This window comes from Nannobrachium achirus (genome assembly GCF_963921795.1).
Source record: "Nannobrachium achirus genome assembly, chromosome: 1".
In the NCBI taxonomy this organism is placed as follows: domain Eukaryota; kingdom Metazoa; phylum Chordata; class Actinopteri; order Myctophiformes; family Myctophidae; genus Nannobrachium; species Nannobrachium achirus.
Window position 1 is genome coordinate 53599558 of NC_137810.1, and position 20860 is coordinate 53620417.

Sequence of the window (20860 nt, forward strand, 5' to 3'; positions counted from 1 at the left end):
TGGACATCAGTGTTTGTGGACATCAGGGATCTCCATATATGGGCATACATGGGCATTTCTTCCCCTGTCATCACAGGGATCTCCATATCTCCATATATGGGCATACACATCAGTATGACATCACACTGCTGACATCAGTATGACATCACACAGTACACAAATGAGCATTATATAAGACGAGAGATGAGACCCCATCCATCGCGACTGTTACGAAGGTTTTCTATATCATCTTGCCTGTTCCCCCCTACATGGACCTCTACATATGGAGATCTCAACACCAACCTCACTAAACCCTGGATGCCCATATATGGAGATGCCCATATGTGGAGAAACCCATCTTGACCCTGACCTCATCAAGCCTTGGATGCCCATATATGGAGATATCTATATGTGGAGATGCCCATATATGGAGATGCCCATATGGAGATGCCCATACATGCAGATTCCAGATTGGATATGACTGACTTGTCATCATGACATCACCAAGAATGACTTAACCACCCTGACTCGTCATCATGACATCACCAAGAATGACTCAACCACTGTGGGTATAAAAGCAGTCACATTCCCATGGTAGATTCAGATTTAACCATCGCACCCGAGAATCTCCAACTCTACCAGCAAGACTATCCACGGATCTTCAAGGACATTTCAACCTCAACCAACTCATATTCAGTTCCCAAGATATTTGGCCTTACAACCCAGATATCTTTGTACCGCACAAACCTTTGACTACCTTGACCATATCGTTAGATATCCCGGCTTAAGTCTAGTCGGACACCACTGTGGCGATCTGTCCATGGAGCTGAGTAATAATTATGAAGAACAGTTGGCTTCCTTCTGTAAGCTGGATGAGGAGGAGGAGGAGAAGGAGGAGGAGGAGGAGGAGGAGGAGGTAGAAGAGGAGCTACCCAATCTCTTGATGCATACAAAGCCTCCATCGATTACAGTGGGAGAATTCGTTTGGTGCAAGTTTAGGAATTTTCCCTTTTGGCCAGCGGTGGTGAAAAGTATGAACCGTAGGTTGAAAAAAGCCAGCATCGTTTTCGTTGACGGACCACTGATGGACAAGATTTGCAAAGGCTTGACGGTGTCTCTGAAGACCTTGCAGCCTTTTGACTGTGAAGAGAGCAGCCAGTTTGTGTGTAAGGCCAAGGAGAAGTATGATGCTTCCATTAACTGGTCCCTAGACATGATAAGCGACTACAGAATGCGTATTGCATGCGAACATTTCACTGGATCATTCATTGAATACATCGACCATGATATGAGTTACCCAGTGAGGAGGACCTTCCTCCAGGGCTCTGGGGAGACACCAACCATCTCCAGTGACCTCCTGAAGATGGAGGCGTTTCAGGATCATGAGGAGGAGGGGAGGAGCGCCGAGGAGAAGACTGAAGTCCTCAGGCCGTCTAAGAGGCGTCTCCCTGATCGAACCTGTGCTGCCTACAACCGAGCCAACGAGAAGCTGGTTTATTACATCGTTAACAGACGCATGGTAGAGAAAAGACTGCTGGCAGTGATCAGTGGACAGCAGCGATCCACCTGGCTGCACTCATTTCTGGAAATCAATCGGAAGAGGAAGATGCCCGTGCCCACCTATCTGCAGGATGACAACCATGTAGAGAAGGTGTACAGATACCTGAAAGAGGTCTTCGACGCAGCCCCGGTCACCGCGCCCTGCCTGGCTAATGTGAACGTAAACTTTGTAGAAGAGGTCCGTTTTGTCCTGGACGTGCTGCTGCCTGAGGCAGTCATCCATGCCTTAGCAGGAGTGCACAAAGTGTCCATAGCAGCAGCAGAGGAGAAGTTCCTGAGAGGTCGACAAATAAGCAACAGGGAAAGAGACTAAATATTCTGCTACTAAGTAAAAGTCCGGAATTAAATTCACTTGAGTAAAAGTACAAAAGTATCCATTATCCATGGACATCAGGGATGTGGACATCAGGGATTTATGCCCATATATGGAGATCTCTGCCCTTTGGGCGGCCAAGCGTCTAGTCGGGAAATGACTATAGGAAATGAATGCCCCACCCTTTAATGCAAACCTCATTATAATGTACTAGAAGCTGGGCCGCCCTTTGGGCGGCCCAGCGTCTAGTCGGCGACCTGGCCAACTCGGAACAATGTAAATAGGGAATGAATGCCCCGCCCTTTAATGCAAACCCCATTATACCTGTTTTCATAGGACCCGTTTTGACCATCTGTCTGCCTGTGTCCATTTATGCCCATATATGGAGTTATCTGTATCTGTCTGTCTGTATGTCGCTGTCCATTTTATGTCCATATATGGAGATCACTGCAGTTATAGTTCTGGGTCCATTTTATGCCCATATATGGAGATATCTGTCTATCTGCGTCCATTTTATGCCCATATATGGAGTATCTGTCTGTGCCTCCAACTGTGTTGCAGACACAGTGCCGGTTCCCCCTTTAATGCAAACCTCATTATACCTGTTGTCATAGGACCCGTTTTGAACATCTGTTTGCCTGTGTCCATTTATGCCCATATATGGAGATATCTGTATCTGTCTGTCTGCGTCCATTTTATGCCCATATATGGAGATCTTTGACCATCTGTTTGCCTCTGTCCATTTATGTCCATATATGGAGATATCTGTATCTGTCTGTCTGCAATCCATTTTATGCCCATATATGGGGGCATTCATTTTATGCCCATATATGGAGAACGCACGTGCCCATGGGACGAACGGTTCTCGAGATACGCGGATTACATACATACATACACACTCACAGAGATGTTTTGTTGACTCATGTGGCGTACGTGATGTCAGAGCCTTTTATGAAGTGATGTCACAATGAGTCAGAGCTTTCGCCGATTTCCTCCGGAACAGCCTGATGTCAACAATCAACCAAATAAACCAACAATCAAATAAGGAGATTCCGAACGTTTCGCGCCGGTTCGGGAAAACCGCGCGTCGGGTCGGGTCGAGACCCGGCACTGCACTCCGTGCCGCGGCGGGGAACGCGCGTGCCGAATCTGAAGCCGGTGGGACGAACGGTTCTCGAGATACGCGGATTACATACACACAGACAGACACGCAGAGACTTCTCGCATTTATAGATAGATAACTGTTGTGATAGGACCCGTTTTGACCATCTGTTTGCCTGTGTCCATTTATGCCCATATATGGAGATATCATGCCCATATATGGAGATATCTGTATGTCTGTGTCAATTTTATGCCCTTATATGGAGATCTCTGTATCTGTCTCTCTGTGTCCCTTTTATGCCCATATATGGAGATCTCTGCCCTTCGGGCGGCCAATCATCTAGTCGGGGACCGGCCTACTCGGGAACGATGTAAATAGGGAATGAATGCCCCACCCTTTAACACAAACCCCATTTATCTGTTTGCCTGTGTCCATTTATGCCCATATATGGAGATATATTTCTTTCTGCGTCCATTTTATGCCCATATATGGATATCTCTGTATCTGTCTGTCTTCATCTTGAGCAGTAATACGCAGCCTGCTCATCTAGTCGGGGACCGGCCTACTCGGGAACGATGTAAATAGGGAATGAATGGCCCACCCTTTAACGCAAACCCCATTTATCTGTTTGCCTGTGTCCATTTATGCCCATATATTATGGAGATATATTTCTGTCTGCGTCCATTTTATGCTATGGATATCTCTGTATCTGTCTGTCTTCATCTTGAGCAGTATACGCAGCCTGCTTGCTTTTCCACCCGTGGGGAATGATGGCCCTCCGGTTGTTAGGCAATACCCATCATACCCGTTGTTCGGGAAAACTGCACGTCGGGTCGGGTCGAGCCCCGGCACTGCACTCCACGTCGCGGCGGGAAACGTGCGTGCCGAATCTGAAGCCGGTGGGACGAACGGTTCTCGAGATACGCGGATTACATACATACACGCACACACGCACGCACGCATGCACGCACGCACACAGGCAGAGACTTCTCGCATTTACTGTAAGATGACATCAGGGAACTCCATATATGGGCATAAAAGGGATTCTGTTAGTGTGACATCACAGTGAAGCCAGAGCGTGATGTCAGGGTGGAGTAAAAGTACAATATTTGGATCCGAGATGTAGTTGAGTAGAAATAAAAGTATTGGTAATTGGAATAACTCAAGTAAAGTACAAATACCTCAAAATTGTACTTACCGTAAGTGCAGTACTTAGTGTGTCTTTAAATAGAATTTAGGGCTAAACTGATATTTCTTGATCTAAGTTTAATTTGAGTTTGAAGGTAGGCTTAAGGTCTTTGCACACTGCTGCGTTTTTCGGGCCGAATATCGGAGTGAATTTCGGAGCACGTGAAGAAAAAAAACAACCTTGTGTTATGTCAATCACGTTTGCACACTGCTGCCCGTTTCGTATTTATTTTCGGACCAGGGTTGATTTTTTTCCCGATTTTCGCAACTGTCGCCACTGGGTCCTTTACTCTCTTTCTCTTCTCTCTCTCTGCTTGGTCTGAAAAATGCTTTCGAGGATTTCGGATTTCCAAAACGCAACGAAAACACGCAGTGCAGTGCGCTGCACTAACAGTGTGTTATTTTGTTAAAAGTCTAAGCATTACATTCCGATAGTAATCATTGTTATAGAGTGTTCGTTCAGTGACAGGTCTCCCTGTCTCTCCAACTCTTTAACAAACAAAGAAAATGCCTTTTCAGGTGGGTTTCCAATTTCAGCCAATCAGGAGAGAATACCCAATTATCACCTTCAGTTGTATAGTGTTCCAGTTCCAGGTTTGTCTGCTCATTTCTTTGTGTCATCACTTTCACTTGTTTATCCTGTTTCCTGTATGTATGAGTTCTCTCTCCTGATTGGATAACATTGGTATCCCAACCTGAAAATGCATGTTCTGTTTACCAAAGAGCTGGAGAGACAGCTATTACTGAACAAACACTCTATATAGTCAGAGAATTTTAATAAAACCCTCGGAATAAATTCCTTACCAAACCATGTCTTCACCAATGTGTTCGTAAAGGTGTCTAGTAACATATCTAACAAAGATTGAAATTCAACATCCCTAGCAAAATGTTTGACAGCTAGGTTAATTCGGGGTCTCATTCACTTACTATACACTGTACTATAAGGGGAAAATCACTCCCAAAAATATGCTTTAAGTAGCATGTTAGGGGTCTAACTAGGTGTTTTTAATTATTCTGAATCCACTGCAAGCATTTGTTTTGCACGAAAAACATTCATTGGGCCAAAATCAGACGCAAAAAAACAATGGTTTAGTGATGAGTCATCACTTTTCACAAGGTGTATGGGGTCCATTTTTGTCCCAAGAAATGTTTTTCGTGCAAAGCAAATGCTTGCAATGGATTCAGAATAATTAAAAACACCTAGTTAGACCCCTCACATCCCACTTAAAGCATATTTTTGGGAGTGATTTTTTTTCCCTTATAGTACAGTGTATGGTAAGTGAATGAGACCCAGAATTACCCTAGCTGTCAAATATTTTGCTAGGGATGTTGAATTTCAATCTTTGTTAGATATGTTACTAGACACCTTTACGAACACATTGGTGAAGAAATTGTTTGGTAAGGAATTTATTCCCAGATTTGACAGGTATTCTGCTAATTTTCCCTGACTAATACTACAGCAGTGTTTCTCAAATGGGGGTACGTGTACCCCTAGGGGCACGCTGGGGTACTGCAGGGTGTACGCAAGAAAAACTAGAAAATGGAATAATGCATTTTACTGTTATGGTTAATGATAAAACATTGATAGGGTTTGTGTGAACCTCCTCATCTGTACATTTCTAAAACAAATGAGATCAATTACTTGACTAGTAGTAACTGTTATTGAATATAAAGCAATGTTTATTGGCATTATTCTGTTTCATTTAAAATGTATTGGCTTTAGGAACTGTACATTTATCTGTAATCAGGGGAAGGCGTACTTGGCTTTGGAAATAAGTGTAAGGGAGTACTGCAGCCAAAAACGATTGAGAACCACTGCTCTATAGCAATGAGTATTAACAGAATATAGAGCTATTTAACACTTACTTGAGGATAATTGATTAAAACTTTTGGGGCAACCTGACCAACCCTGTTTAAAGTGAAATATACAAATCTAGAATGCATCCAGGTTCACATTAAATTTAGGTTAGATTTAATCTATGCTTAAATTGTAGTGCAACACGATTTAAGTGCTAAAATTGGCTTAAATTGGTTACAGACTTAATTCTTATTGGTGCAACTCCCCCCCTGAGAGTTAAAACAGAGTGAAACTCAGATGCAGCATTAAAAGAGTGACTTAATACTCCTTGTGCTTGTGTGCGATCAACCATTCAAAGCATTGGTTCTCAACCCAGGGGGGCCCCCAAATTATTTTGAGGGGTCCCCGGATGATTAACTTAATGTGATTATATTATAGGTATATATAATTATATATTATATGTACTTCTTCTTAAAATAAATATATCATGCCTGTTGCTAAGGTATGGCAACATGACTGGTGTTCGCGCGCAGTGCAAGACACCAGTCATGTTGTCACCTTAGCTTTTTCTGAACTGCCGCCACTGCCGCTGTGATTCTATTCTCTGTGGGATTCACATATGTTTGTCTCTCTCTCTGTGTTTCTCTCTCTCTCTCTCTCTCTCTCTCTCTCTCTGTGTCTCTCTCTCTCTCTCTCTCTCTCTCTCTCTCTCTCTCTCTCTCTCTCTCTCTCTCTCTCTCTCTCTCTCTCTCTCTCTCTCTGTGTGTGTGTGTGTGTGTCTCTCTCTCTCTCTCTCTGTCTCTCGGTGTCTCTCTCTCTGTGCAGCGATCTACCCAGCCACCACGCTGACCCCTATAGGCCAGACTCTGCCCCAGCCTCCGCAGGTCATCCAGCAGCAGCAGCAGCAGCGAGAAGGTGAGGGTGAGAGAACAATATTACTCTTAATAACACACACACACACACACACACACGCACACGCACACGCACACGCACACGCACACACACACACACACACACTATAGCACACATACTAGTACAGTACAAAGAGGGCTTTCATAGAGCAGTGGTTCACATATTTTTGCCATGGAAGCAAAGGTTTGTGTTTGATTTTTACATTTTAACTTAAGTTGTCATTCAAAATTCTGCGGTTCATGGGCAACTTACTGTAAGTCGTCAAACAGCTTTTTCAGTGGTTTAGGGCCGATGAAAACCCCACTTTCTTTAGAGACGAATTTATTTCGGTTCGGTGCTGCCGAGATTTTGTGACTCCCCGATCAGAACCGAAATAAATTCGGCTCTAAAAGTGGAATATGCATCGGCCCTTAGGCTTGATGCCGGCCACATGGTAGATAGATAGATAGATACCTTTATTATCCCAAGGGGGAAATTCAGTTGTCCAGTTGTAGCACAGCAGTATACAGTTATTTACAAAGTTACAGAGAAAAAAGATAGATAAGATGGAAAAACAAGAGCAGTACAGTACCAATAAAGAGAAGGTGCATCAATAGAGGGGGCGAATAATATATAAGTACATAAAGTGTCTTACAAAAAGAGACCGTAACAGTCAATGCTAGTTGCTAGTTGCAACAAGTATCTCGCTGTCATTGTTAAACAAAGCAAAATATTCAGAAACTACCAACACAACCTAATAGTGCAATGTCAAAAATCAGTGCGAAAAAAACAGCTCAGAGAAGAAGAAAATAGGAAGCGTGTCACCGCAGTTGCCGGAGAAAATACTCTGAAAAACCTGCGGCAGAGGCAGACGAATTAATTCATTAATACCTGGCAGTCCATGGGATTTTGAAGTATAAAATATGGTTAAAGTAGTTAAAATGATTGTAATACTATATTAACTACTTTAGCTGGGAACCCCCCTCCCCCCATAAGGACCCCTGGGGGTCCCCAAACCCCACTTTGAGAACCAATGTAATAGAGGTAATAGACATGAATAGAGGCACTATAGATATCAGGATATCATATATTCTACTATGTCGAACAGTGGTTTCCCCTGCCGAAGATAGCTGATCTACAAGCTCACCAACACGTCGCAAGACCAATCCGAAACTCATTTTCTTTTTGAGTCCGTGGCTAATGTTCCCTCCTTCATCAATGCTCCTGATCTCAGAAAACTAATGAATACGTGACCTATTATCCTGTCAGGGGTGACACCGAGGAACTCCCAGAGACCCATTCCTTACCATGAAATATGGGGCCTTTTCTTCCTCCAAAAAAAATGGGCTTATTCATCATCCAGTTGGTTGCAAACAGGAATGTTTACCTCAGCCCTGACCAGGCACATGCACACATAGACATCAAAGGGGGCTTGAGCCCCTGCCCTTTTATCCCTCTGTAAAAAAGGGCCCTCTCCAGACCTTGAATGCAGTTTTTTACTATGGTGAAAGAAACACAAATTCAAGAGAATTGCCTTGTCCAAACTCCCACTATTCACTTTATTATGCTTAGTTTAGTGTGGTATCAAGTACCGGAAATGTGCGACGCGTTGTGAGCTTGGAGGTCGGCTATTTTCGATATTTCCACCAAAAAGCTCTTTTAGAAATTTCAGCCCCTGCCAACGTGCCCCTGCTAACATTCTCTGCACGTCCGTGAGGCTGCTGGAAAGCTCAGGTTTATCAAATTATTTTTCAACCATTTATAATAATATAATATCGTCGTTGTCGGGTGAAAACCTTGTATGTCCAAAACCGTTGGTTTTTCATTCATCATTTTAAAAATGATTTAAACTAGTGAAAACAGCCGATCTACAAGCACACAACGCCTCGCACCGCGAGGCGTTGTGTGCTTGTAGATCTGCTGTTTTCACTACTTTTGTGCAACAGCCTTGTATGATGAAGCAGGGCTTTACTTTGCGAAAGAAACGTAGAAATTTGAAACTTGGAGATACAAGGTTTCCACCCGACAACGACGATATATAGTCATAATAGTATGGGGTTGCACTTTAAACACTTACGTCACTTAGGTTACAGACAGTTAAACCATTTACAGTTGATTAATACAGGCCAGAATTGTTTCACTCGAATATAGGTTCGTCAGAATCAGGAACAGTGATTGTTTTCGATGGCTTTATAATGCATGGAAATCAAAAAACATTTTTTTTTTGTTGAAATTAACATGTCAGTCTGGGCGGTGCCTGGTGCCAAATATAAAGTAATAAAACCTCGTTTTTGGACCTGATGCATTTAAGATAGATTGACTCCTGCGCCTGACCTCCTTGGCAGCACATAGATTGCAATGCAGCAACTAATTGTTGTTTGCATAGTGAAATCCATTGGCGAGGTGAAAATACATTCATATTCAGATCTTAATCTCGCCCGGCCTGATTTATACGAGAACCTGTGGCGACGTTAATGGAAAGGAGATTTCCAACATCCATACGCAATCAGCCAATCAGCAGTGAAAATTCAGTTTTTTATTTGTTTTTTCGTTTTTTGATTGATTGACTGAACACTTTATTAACAGTTTGCAAAAAGTACAGAGGTACAGTTATACAATGATGCTAAAAGGTTAACAGAAAAGGCACAGAGGGCTTGTTGCCATTGTGGTCCTACAGTATGTATTCAATGCATCAAGACATTTAAAACCCATTCAGAACGGGTACACATTATGGTGTATCATTATTTTATGCTTTAACTATTGAAAAATAGCAGATATACAAGTTCGCAGCACGGCACCGAGTGCCGCGCTGTGAGCTTGTAGATCTGCTATTTTTGAAAAATCGTGAACAAATGAACATTAGAATTTTGACCCAATTCTTTAAGTGTCTTTTGAAGCCTTCTAAGGTTTTTTGAAAAAATGTTTCTATGTCAGCAATCTGGCCAGCCATCGTCAAAGAAAAGGTCCTTTTTACTTAAAGGAGCTATAGTCAACTTTTTCTTGAAAAACGGATGCTAAAATAAAAATAATGTTTCGAAAATATTTTATAAAAAATAAGCTTCATATATGTGTTTCTATTCAAAAATGACCACAAAAAGTGTAAAATAATGATAAAATAATCATTTTGGCCATTGTCAGACCGACATGTTTACATTCTAGTCTATAGACTAGGATGTAAACAAAGTGTCGGCCCTACAATGAAAAAGTTGACTATAGCTCCTTTAACTGGAGCTCAGTTAGTCTGTTCTTGAGAGACTACTATGTCAGTGGTACTCTATCCTTTTCATGTGAAGGACCCCCAAACTGATATTTATTTGGCCACGGACCCCCATCTCAAAATATTTAGTTCCAGGGACCACCCAGAAGCAAAATTTGAGTTCCAAACGTTCACTTTGAAAATACATCATTTGCACACATTTTCACGACTTTTTCAAAAATAGCAGATATACAAGCTCGCAGCACGGCACTCGGTGCCGCGCTGTGAGCTTGTATATCTGCTATTTTTCACTGGTTAAAGCATTCCATAATTCTAGTCCTAAATGGGTTAAAGACATACAATTCTGTACTACACAAGAAATCATCAATACTAGGTGCAGTAAAAGTATATTTGCAGAAAAGCTGTGATTTCTTCTGGCAAGCCAGAAGACTTGTCTAGTTAGGTTATCGTCATGTCACACAGCATACTGTAGCTCCTGGAAATACTGTACATTCTCTGCTCATTTTACGTCAATCTAAATCAGTGGTTCTCAGCCGCGACGGCTCCAGAGAATTGTGACTGGGGCGGGGCGGGGGGGCTATGGGAGAGGCTGGCTTTTCTACAGCAGGGGCTAATGAATTTTGGCAACAAACAATGATGAATAATACTAATACGACAAACAGGATTCTCTCGTTTAGGGTTATCCATAACCGAACAGAGCAGATCATTGGCAGATGCCAGCTCCAAATCTGTGGACTGTATAGGTGGTTGTGGTTGGGCTTTTGTGAGGCAGAAGACGCTTTCCAGCACAGTGACATGCAGCACAAACTGTCCGTATTGTATGGTTTACATAGAAGTAAGATCTAAAGAGCTAATTCTCCGCCTACAAAAACAGCATTAAAACTCTCCCAAAGCAAGGCAACTTTGCTACACTAATGTTGCCATTTACCGACCTTAACAAAGATATCTTGTGGAATGAAAACCCTCTTCTATATTCAAACTGTTAATATATACAAAAAACGAAAAACAAAGAAAAATCGAAATCAATCTTATTTTCAATCTTTGGCTTCTAAAATCATCGACATAAGGACCTTTCCTCCAGCATCAGTCACAAATGTCTTTCACATATTTATATATATTTTATTTATTTATTCCATAAATAGCTTTCATCCCAGGGTTCTTAACCCTTTTCTGGATCAGGGCCCATTTGAAGATCTCCAAAGCGTTCGCAGCCATGTTTCATGTTTCATGTTCATTTTAATGATCAATCAAAGGATTGTGTTCCGCCTTGGATCAATGGAACGAACGTCACTCCCTCCACTACCCCTTGGTCACTGGGTTATTTTTGTATTGGAATCCCCATAGGCAAATCCCCTTAGATCACGTCATATACTGTAAGAACTCTGTTCCAGAAATAAACAAACCACCATTTAACTCATGGATATGAACCGTTAACTGACAGTGACAATGTAGAGCTGCTAATTTATTTTACTATTACTTGAGGTTCCCATTTACCCTTGTTAAGAACCACTGATCCAGTGTTGACTTTGTCAAATAAAACTATGCCAAAAGAATTTCATCGACTACCTTTTTTCACTGACGAAAACCATGCTATGACGAGACAAAATAGACCATTTTGTCAACAAATAAAAACTAGAGTAAAATGTAAGGGAGGGACTAGTGGAGAAGAGATCCCGTAGAACTAAAAGACATGTCATTTTATGTTTGGTTGTGCTCGGGAGTTGCACTCTGAAAATAGCAGATCTACCTCACACCTTAAACTTGTAGATCGGCTATTTTCAGCATGCAATCAAGTGTAAAATCAGTCATTACGACACCATCAAGACCCGCCAAAATTAACTGTACATTTAGCTTGCAGCCACATGAAGCTGGATATTTCGGCCGCGAAGCTGGATATTTTTTAAACCGGATAAATAAGTGGAGAGATTGAAACATATCCGATTCACTGGATCCGTGTAGACAGGGAACCCGGATATCTCTGAAGACTTTACTGTGTGTGTGCTTGTTAGACCTAGATATCTTTGTCGTGTGGACCTAGATATTTTTCTATGTGGATATCTGAAAAACCGGGATATATAAAATATCCAGCTCCGTGTGGACCTAGATATTTTTCTATGTGGATATCTGAAAAAACGGGATATATGAAATATCCAGCATGGCCTTAGTCTACTAAAATCCTATGATATTTAGTTGACTAAAACTAGACTAACACTAAAACATTTCCGATGACTAAAACTAAATGGAATGTTATTCAAAGGACCATGACCAAAACTAGATCAAAGATTGCTGTCAAAATCAACACTGCACTGATCTAAATCAAACATAATGCAGCATGTCTGGTGTAAATGGTGAATGTTAAACTGAATGGTGAAGCTCTGCTCTCTCTCGTGTCTCTCTCCAGGACCAGAGGGCTGCAACCTCTTCATCTACCACCTGCCACAGGAGTTTGGAGACAACGAGCTCATGCAGATGTTCCTGCCGTTCGGGACGGTCATCTCCTCCAAGGTGTTCATGGACCGCGCCACCAACCAGAGCAAGTGCTTTGGTGAGTCCTCCACATGCAGCACACTAATCTATGTTTCCTTGGTGTCGGGCAGAAACCTCTTTGATTGATTGATTGATTGATTGATTGATTGATTGATTGATTGATTGAGGTTGCGTTTACTATGAAAACCTGCAGCTCGCTCATGTGCGTCAGTCAGTTAGTCATGCCACATGTCACACTCCATACATGTATATGGCCAAGACAGAATTCATTTGCAAGTGTGACTCGCGTCCCGGCAACCACACTTGCAAATTGATTCTGTCCTTGTCCCTTTTATGCCCATCAGAGATTCCGTTAGCCGGTATTTACCGGAACATTGACCGGGCAAATGTGTAATTGGCCGGTAATTATAAAGTCCACCGGCCGCCGTGGCCGGCTGGGAAAATGCCTCTTAGGCTATTTTATCATTTAATTTAACTTATTATTCACATCATTATTTGTCTAAAGTAGTAAAGCTACAACCATTAAAACCTATCATAATTTTAAATTTGTATCATGTTCTGTGAGTCTGGCGGCAGCGGAGCTCACCGCCACTGCTGCTGCTTCATGCTGCGCTGTGCACATTCGATCAGTCTATATTTGTCGTACGATGGTTACGCGCATATCAGAGCTTCAAGCTCACAACACGTTGCAACGCGCCGCGCTGTGAGCTTGTATGTCTGCTATTTTAGATACGCACACGGCCATACGGAGAAGCACACATCAAGTTTCACAGCTGACAGTTCCAGCAGCTTGTAACAATCAGCGCTATACAGCGTGGGTTTAGTGTTATGATCCGAACAGAACTGGGGTTCTTCTGAGGTAATCTGGACCAAGCTGGACCCAGTAGACGATAATAAAAAAGGGACCCGAACTCTGTGGGATCACATGGATATTATACAAGCACGCACATGACTTTCTGATCGCATGGATGTGATGCCATTGTGGTGGTCAAAGCAACAGAGGCAAGTCAACCTTCCTTGCGCCATCATAACATAACATTAACAAAACAAAACAAAGGTTGTATAGTCACACTTGCAAATGAATTCCGTCCTTGTCCCTTATATGCCCATATATGGAGAACACTGAGGTCATCAATAGCCTATTAAGGTCCTATCTAGGAATGCCCATATATGGACATATTGTGTCAGTCTCTGTTGTTTCAGCCCGACCTCGCCCTTTAGGGCAAGGTCTCTTAGCGCCTTTAGGGCATCTTACTGGTTATATAGTCACAATCTCTTGTTGATACCTTTCATTGGTTCGATATTTATTGCGACCAAAGGTCGCAGTTCACCATGAGAAATGTCACAGCTTGTCTGCGTGTAAAGGTGAAGCCGTGTGTGTACACATTTTTACAGTCTATGGGTTGGTTCCCTTGACACATCACTGTGACATCACAGGTGATATAACAGGTGACATCACCTATGTATATATATGGGTATTCCCCAGAATCCCTTTTATGCCCATATATGGAGATCCCTGATGTCATCAATATTAAGCCCATATCTAACAGGATATGGGAATGCCCATTTATGGAGGAAAACAGCCCATATCTGTGTGGCTGGTTCAGACAGGGATCTCCATGTATGGGCATAAAAGGGATGTACTATATACAGTACATGGATCTCCATATATGGGTAACTGGTCCGATATACATCACTGGCCAGATGGCCAAGAATCGGCGCGACCTCATCCTTTAGGGCGAGGTCGCTTGTCGCCCTGAGGCGTCTTACTAGTAAATTGAACACACACACAGACTTAACCACTTTCGCTGACATAAATCTTTACAGAAATAGCTAAGATAAGCGATCTACAAGCGTAACGCATTACTATATGCCACACGTTGCGAGCTTGGTAGATCGGCTATTTTGCTTCTTTTGTATAACACAGTAGTAGGACGTCAATTTACCAAAAGAAAGTTTGTTTCTGCCCGACAGCAACGATTTGTGATGTACGACAACGGTAAAAAATGTACCCTTACAAAGTCAATTGTTCCACCCTCTGTGTAAAATTAACACTCTGGATTTGACTGTGCAGGATATGTCATTTTCACTTTATCTATACGCTTCACTGAGGAACGGTTTATAATACTCTCCTTCCATTCTCTCCTGTTCTGTTTGAGCTGGATTCTCACCCAGAGCAGCGAAAGCACTGTCTTATCTCAAGCTGTCATTACACACTTGCCACATCAATTCTCTATTTTTTTCTTTTTTTTTTCTTTTCTTTATCGTCCAATCAAGTCGCCTCAACCAATCAACATGCATCGAGTGGCAAGTCTAAATGAACACAAATTGGATTTCACCCTGATCGTTATCAGGGGTTCAAAACCAGGTCTGCTCCACACATGTGTAATGTAAACGGAGGAGCGCTAGAGTAGAGGGAAGGATAGAATATTGCGGACACCAGTGGTCTTAAGTAACTAAGTACAATTACTAGCCTACAAGTGCTGTACTTGAGTACACTTTTCAGCATTTTTTTTTTTTACTTTACTGGGGTGTTTCCAATTTTCAATACTTTTAATTCTACTCCGCTACATCTCAGAGGCAAATATTGTACTCTTACTCAACTACAGTTATTTGAAAACGTTAGTAGATTTTGATTATTATTACAAAACATGTATTACCCACTTCAGCGCTATACATTTCGGACATTTGAAAATAGCAGATCTACAAGCTCACAATGTGTCGCGATAGTCCAATAAACCGTCAAATCCTCCGTGCTAATCTTTAGTCTTAACTCGGCGTGTAAAAAATGGACACATTAAGGATCCATGTGGGTCCATTTCTTTTACACTGGGAGCCAAATTAACTGTGGATGTCTCTCGGTGTAGATAGAGTTACCAGCGCCTCTGTCAGACACTCATATATCCCTTGTCTCACTCTGACAGCTGAGTGACCTAAAAACTTTCAGGTGTTGGAACAGCATCACCGCTCGGTAACCCCAATACCTGTCAATATTCCCTGCACTGGGCCGCATGCGTGCACGCACACACACACACACACACACGCGCGCACACACACACACACACACACACACATCTTCCTGGCCAGGGACGTGCTGGCCATTGGGAAAAGCGGGACAACTCCCTAACGGCCGGTTCATTCCCGGCCGGTCCAGGCCGGCCATTAGGAAAAACATTAAAATAAAATGTCGTCCATTTTGGGGGTTAGGCGGCCAACAAAGTAAATCGTCACTGTCGGGCAGAAACCTCGTATCTCCAAGTTTCAAATTTGTTTATTTTTTCGCAAAGCAAAGCCCTACTTCATCATACAAGGCCGTCGCACAAAAGTAGTGAAAACAGCAGATCTACAAGCACACAACGCCTCGCGGTGCGAGGCGTTGTGTGCTTGTAGATCGGCTGTTTTCACTAGTTTAAACGATTTTTAAAATGATAAATACAAAACAAACGGTTTTGGACGTACAAGGTTTCCACCCGACAACGACGAAATATATTAAAAAAAAAAAAAAAAAAAACGAGGGCCTCTCCAACTCTTTTTCCCGGGCTGAATCAGGGGCCCAGCACGTCCCTGTTCCTGGCTGCCTTCCCATTTGTCTGCCCACACACACACACACACACACACAGCCAGCCTGCAGGCTTATGAAAACTTTTGAGGAGGTAGAGAGCGATGGAGGAATGGAGAGGAAGAAAGCATGAGGACAATTATAGATCAGCATTTGTTTTCACTTCAGGGAACCCACACATCCCTGGGCCAAATTGATCGCCAGTTTCTGTCTCCCGGGGGGGACTTAATAACATATAAATTCATGAAAGAAGACCTATTTGCTGTATTGACTAATACACTATGCATTTACAACGTAATGTTAGGTCTGGGCGAAGCGAGAAGCTCACCGGTGTAATTAATCTGGGAAGCAGAGATGGGGGATAAACACAGAGTGATGGTGTGAGAGCAAGAGAGAGAGGGAGGGAGGGAGGGAGAGAGAGGGGGGGACAAATGAGGGGAAGGGAAATGCAAAATGAGAGAGAGATCACACTTTTTGTTTGGTAGGGTCGAGTTGAAGACTTAGATAGATAGATAGATAGATAGATAGATAGATAGATAGATAGATAGTTAATACTAGTTAATACTTAAAGGAGTAGGCCTAGTTCACCCAATATGCCTTTTTTTCTATTGATTACTCACGCCATGGAGACATGAGTTCAATAATATTTTGTTGTATATGTCGCATTCCCTACGGAGCCCCGCAGTGGCCACTGGAGGGAAAAAATATATATAATGCTAATTCGTGGCCACAAAATAGTAATTGGTGGCCACAAAATAGTAATTGGTGGCCACGAAATAGTAATTGGTGGCCACGAAATACTAATTCGTGCCCACGAAATAGTAATTAGTGGCCACAAAATAGTAATTGGTGGCCACGAAATACTAATTCATGCCCACGAAATAGTAATTGGTGGCCACGAAATAGTAATTGGTGGCCACGAAATAGTATAGTAATTGGTGGCCATGAAGTAGTAATTGGTGGCCACGAAATAGTAATTGGTGGCCACGAAATAGTAATTGGTGGCCACGAAATAGTAATTGGTGGCCACGAAATACTAATTCATGCCCACGAAATAGTAATTGGTGGCCACAAAATACTAATTCATGCCCACGAAATAGTAATTGGTGGCCACGAAATACTAATTCATGCCCACAAAATAGTAATTCGTGGCCACGAATTAGCGTTATATATTGTTTTCCCCTCCAGTGGCCACTAGGGGGCTCCGTACATTCCTAAGACAAAAAATTGATTATAGTACATTTACCCCATTGATTCCCGATGGGGACCCGAATGCATTTGGGTCCCCATCCGGAATCAATGGGGGTAAATTAATTGTAATCAAATTATTGTCTTAGGAATGCGACAAATACAACAAAATATTATTGAACTTAAGTCTCCGTGGCGTGAGTAATCAATAGAAAAAAAGACATTTTGGGGGTGAACTACTCCTTTAAAGCACAACTTGATGCCTAAGCCTCTGTCTCCTCGCCTTCCTACCCATCTATCCTTCCCCCCTAAACGCCTAACTCATACGTTGTCGCACGTCGTTCGCTGACACCCGCCAGCTATAGCTGATCTTCGAGCTAGCAGCGGCGAGGGATTCGTCCCCGGAGATTTCGTTGAGCGATTCAGCAAGCGACAGCGTTGTGCGTGCGATTCTTGTCGCGCAATGAAGTATAAATCAAGCTTAATGGACCAGTCTGGTGGTAGGCCGGTCAGGCAGACACCTCCTCCTGTCCTCCTTCCCAGCCCCTCTTCATCCCAGCCAGCCAGCCCACCCACCCACGCACAGCACACACATCACCATCACCTCCCTCCCTCCCTCCGTAGCCTTGGCCCCTAATGGGCCGGCCCAATAGCAGGCAGGGCCAAGGCAGACACCTCTCCCAGGTGGCCGGGGGACCTGCAGAGGCTCCTGCTGTTTTTCACGGGTCATCGGCTGTTCCTAATGACACTGCAGACACAGGGGAGCGCTTCAAGCAGGGCCACACTCCACTGCAGGTTCAGCTCACTGCCCTCTCAAGGCTCTGTTTTTTTCTTTTTTTTTCTTCTTTTTTTTTTTACACATGATGGAAACAGGCCGTTCAGCACGGGTTTTGAGGATTGGCATGTCTGGGGGCAATGCACTGGGGGGGAGTCTGGTCGTGTGTGTGTGTGTTGTGTATGCGTGTGTATGCGTGCGTGCTTGAGTGTGTGTGTGTGTGTGTGTGTGTGTGTGTGTGTGCGGCACTCCCTGTCTGTCTGTCCCTGATGAACTGTGTTTGTATAGTATCCTCAGTCAGGGGCGTCACAAGGGGTAGGAAAGTGGGACTGAGTTACCAGGGCCCAAGGTGGAGGGGCCCTAGTAACTTTAGCTATTGAAAAATAGCAGATATACAAGCTCACAGCGCGGCACCGAGTGCCGCGCTGCGAGCTTGTAGATCTGCTATTTTTGAAAAGTCGTGAAAATGTGTGCAAATCTTTGAATATTTATTTTTTAAACGAACATTTGTAACTCAAATGTTGCTTCCGGGGGGGTCCCTGGAACTAAATATTTTGAGATGGGGGTCCGTGGCCAAATTCTTATCATTTTGGGGGTCCTTCACATGAAAAGGTTTGAGCATCACTGACATGGAAACATGGGTTTCTTGCACACATTTTCACAATTTTTTTCAAAAATAGCAGATTTACAAGCTTGCAGCGCGGCACTCGGTGCCGCGCTGTGAGCTTGTATATCTGCTATTTTTTCAATAGTTAACATTCATGGGGGGCCCGCAGTGAATCCTTGTACCCAGGGCCCAGAATTTGGTGTGACGCCCCTGAGTATCCTCTTTTCAGTGGGACTGCTTCGCCCCAACTGCTCAGCCTCATTGATTTTCGCATTGTAAGGTCTGGTGGGTTTGCACAAAGATCCGATGGAAATATCGCCGCTGTTACTCTTTTTAGGTGGGCCTGGCAGCTCCGCTGTCGGCTACCTCCTTGTGTTTGCCTTTCTTCTGTATTCCTGGCAATCACAAGACTTTGCACATCATTTAGTTCCAGTCCTGTGCCAATGCTCCTATTGTGGGCTAATAGTCCTGATGGTGGCGCCAAAGCGACTTTTTAAAGCATTGAAAATGCATGACAAATCAATCATGGTTGTTCTTGTCCCACTTTGCAACTTTAACCCAAATGTAGGAACCAAAGTGAGAAGAAATGTGTATTGAGCAGACAGGAATTATCATTCTGTTTTTCTCATAAACTGTAAAACTAATTGAAACTGTCTCGTCCATATTTCTTCTCAGTTGACACCAAACTGGCAACAAAGCATCTTTAGACTGTCTTCGACAAATGATATTTGACACAGATTATTGAGCTATCAAAAATCAAGCCCACAGGGCATCAACATATTTGACTTACTGTAAACATGCATGCTACTGCATTTAGCATTCTTGCTAAATAAATCTACTGTTCATGAACCAACACTCCAACAGTATGCCAACACTCCAACAGCAAATCATGACCCTAAATCAATGCCAGTTGTCCTTTTAAATATATTTATGGATTAAATGGACATCTTGGACAGGATAATTTTCCTCCGACAACAATTTCCCTGTGGTGGTAAAAGCCAGTAGCCTATTTTTGTGTTTGGCTTCCTTCAGACCATTGGTGGAAAAAGTACTCAGAATCAATACTGCAATGTAGAAATACTCTGTTACACGTAAGAGTCTGGAATTCAATAATTCACTTGAGTTAAAGTACAAAAGTATTGGTATCAAAATGTACTTGAAGTACCAAAAGTACTCGTTATGCTGAATGTACCGTTTCATAAGTTTTCAATGTTTAGGTGTTTAGTAATTTGTTCCACTCGTTCACAGGTTTTCAATGTTTAGGTGTTTAGTAATTTGTTCCACTCGTTCACAGGTTTTCAATGTTTAGGTGTTTAGTAATTTGTTCCACTCGTTCACAGGTTTTCAATGTTTAGGTGTTTAGTAATTTGTTCCACTCGTTCACAGGTTTTCAATGTTTAGGTGTTTAGTTTGTTCCACTCGTTCACAGGTTTTCAATGTTTAGGTGTTTAGTAATTTGTTCCACTCGTTCACAGGTTTTCAATGTTTAGGTGTTTAGTAATTTGTTCCACTCACATTAGGCTGCACCTTCTCTCCTAGGTTTTGTGAGCTTCGACAACCCTGCTAGCGCACAGGCAGCTATTCAAGCCATGAACGGCTTTCAGATTGGAATGAAGAGATTGAAAGTCCAGTTAAAGAGACCGAAGGATGCCAGCCGCCCTTACTGACACAGCCTACCTTCAGTATTCACTGCAACAGCACAGGTAAGCCAAGAACTTTTGCAAATATGCTAACATTTCCATTTTTCAATACTTAATAATCCTACATCAGAGGCAAATATTGTACTTTTTATTCCACTACAGTTATTTGAAAACTGTAGTTCAAGTTAAGCCATGTTTTATACATTAAAAAATTGCAGATCTACAAGCTCATAACATGTAGCCGTTGTGAGCTTGTAGATGTGTTTGTAAAAAGATATACCGGTAGATTTGGACACATTTTAAAACAAATATCTATGCATAATGTCTATACTTTTACTTTTGGTACCGTAAGTACATCTTGATGCCAATACATTTGCACTTTTAAAGTAACAGGCCTTTGCCAAAATGCCAATTCCCCAGCAAAACTGTACTCTCTTCAAGTCCATCTATTTCTGCAGTTGGTCTTTAAGATTGTCCAGTGCTGCAGTTATTTGCAGACATGTAGAGGCTGTGGGGGCCGAGGTTTGATTTTATATGCAGCGGCGGACTTACTAAT

General features: G+C 42.7%; 2 protein-coding genes across 2 annotated transcripts in view; both read left to right on the forward strand.

Annotated features, from left to right (window-relative positions):
- celf5a (cugbp, Elav-like family member 5a) overlaps positions 1 to 20331 on the forward strand; it is a gene marked incomplete at its 3' end in the record, with an annotated part of 549786 nt that extends 529455 nt beyond the window's left edge. The window contains exons 9-11 of the mRNA XM_080733698.1: positions 6766 to 6855; positions 12450 to 12593; positions 20204 to 20331. Coding sequence (XP_080589824.1) covers positions 6766 to 6855; positions 12450 to 12593; positions 20204 to 20331 — 362 coding nt within the window. The remainder of the gene's footprint in view (positions 1 to 6765; positions 6856 to 12449; positions 12594 to 20203) is intronic.
- Positions 800 to 1852, forward strand: LOC308301285 (PWWP domain-containing DNA repair factor 3A-like; the record flags this gene model as incomplete). The annotated part of the gene is made up of 1 exon (XM_080745211.1): positions 800 to 1852. One exon carries the CDS (start codon positions 800 to 802, stop codon positions 1850 to 1852), a length of 1053 nt encoding a protein of 350 aa, XP_080601337.1.
- Positions 20332 to 20860: the final 529 nt, after the last annotated feature.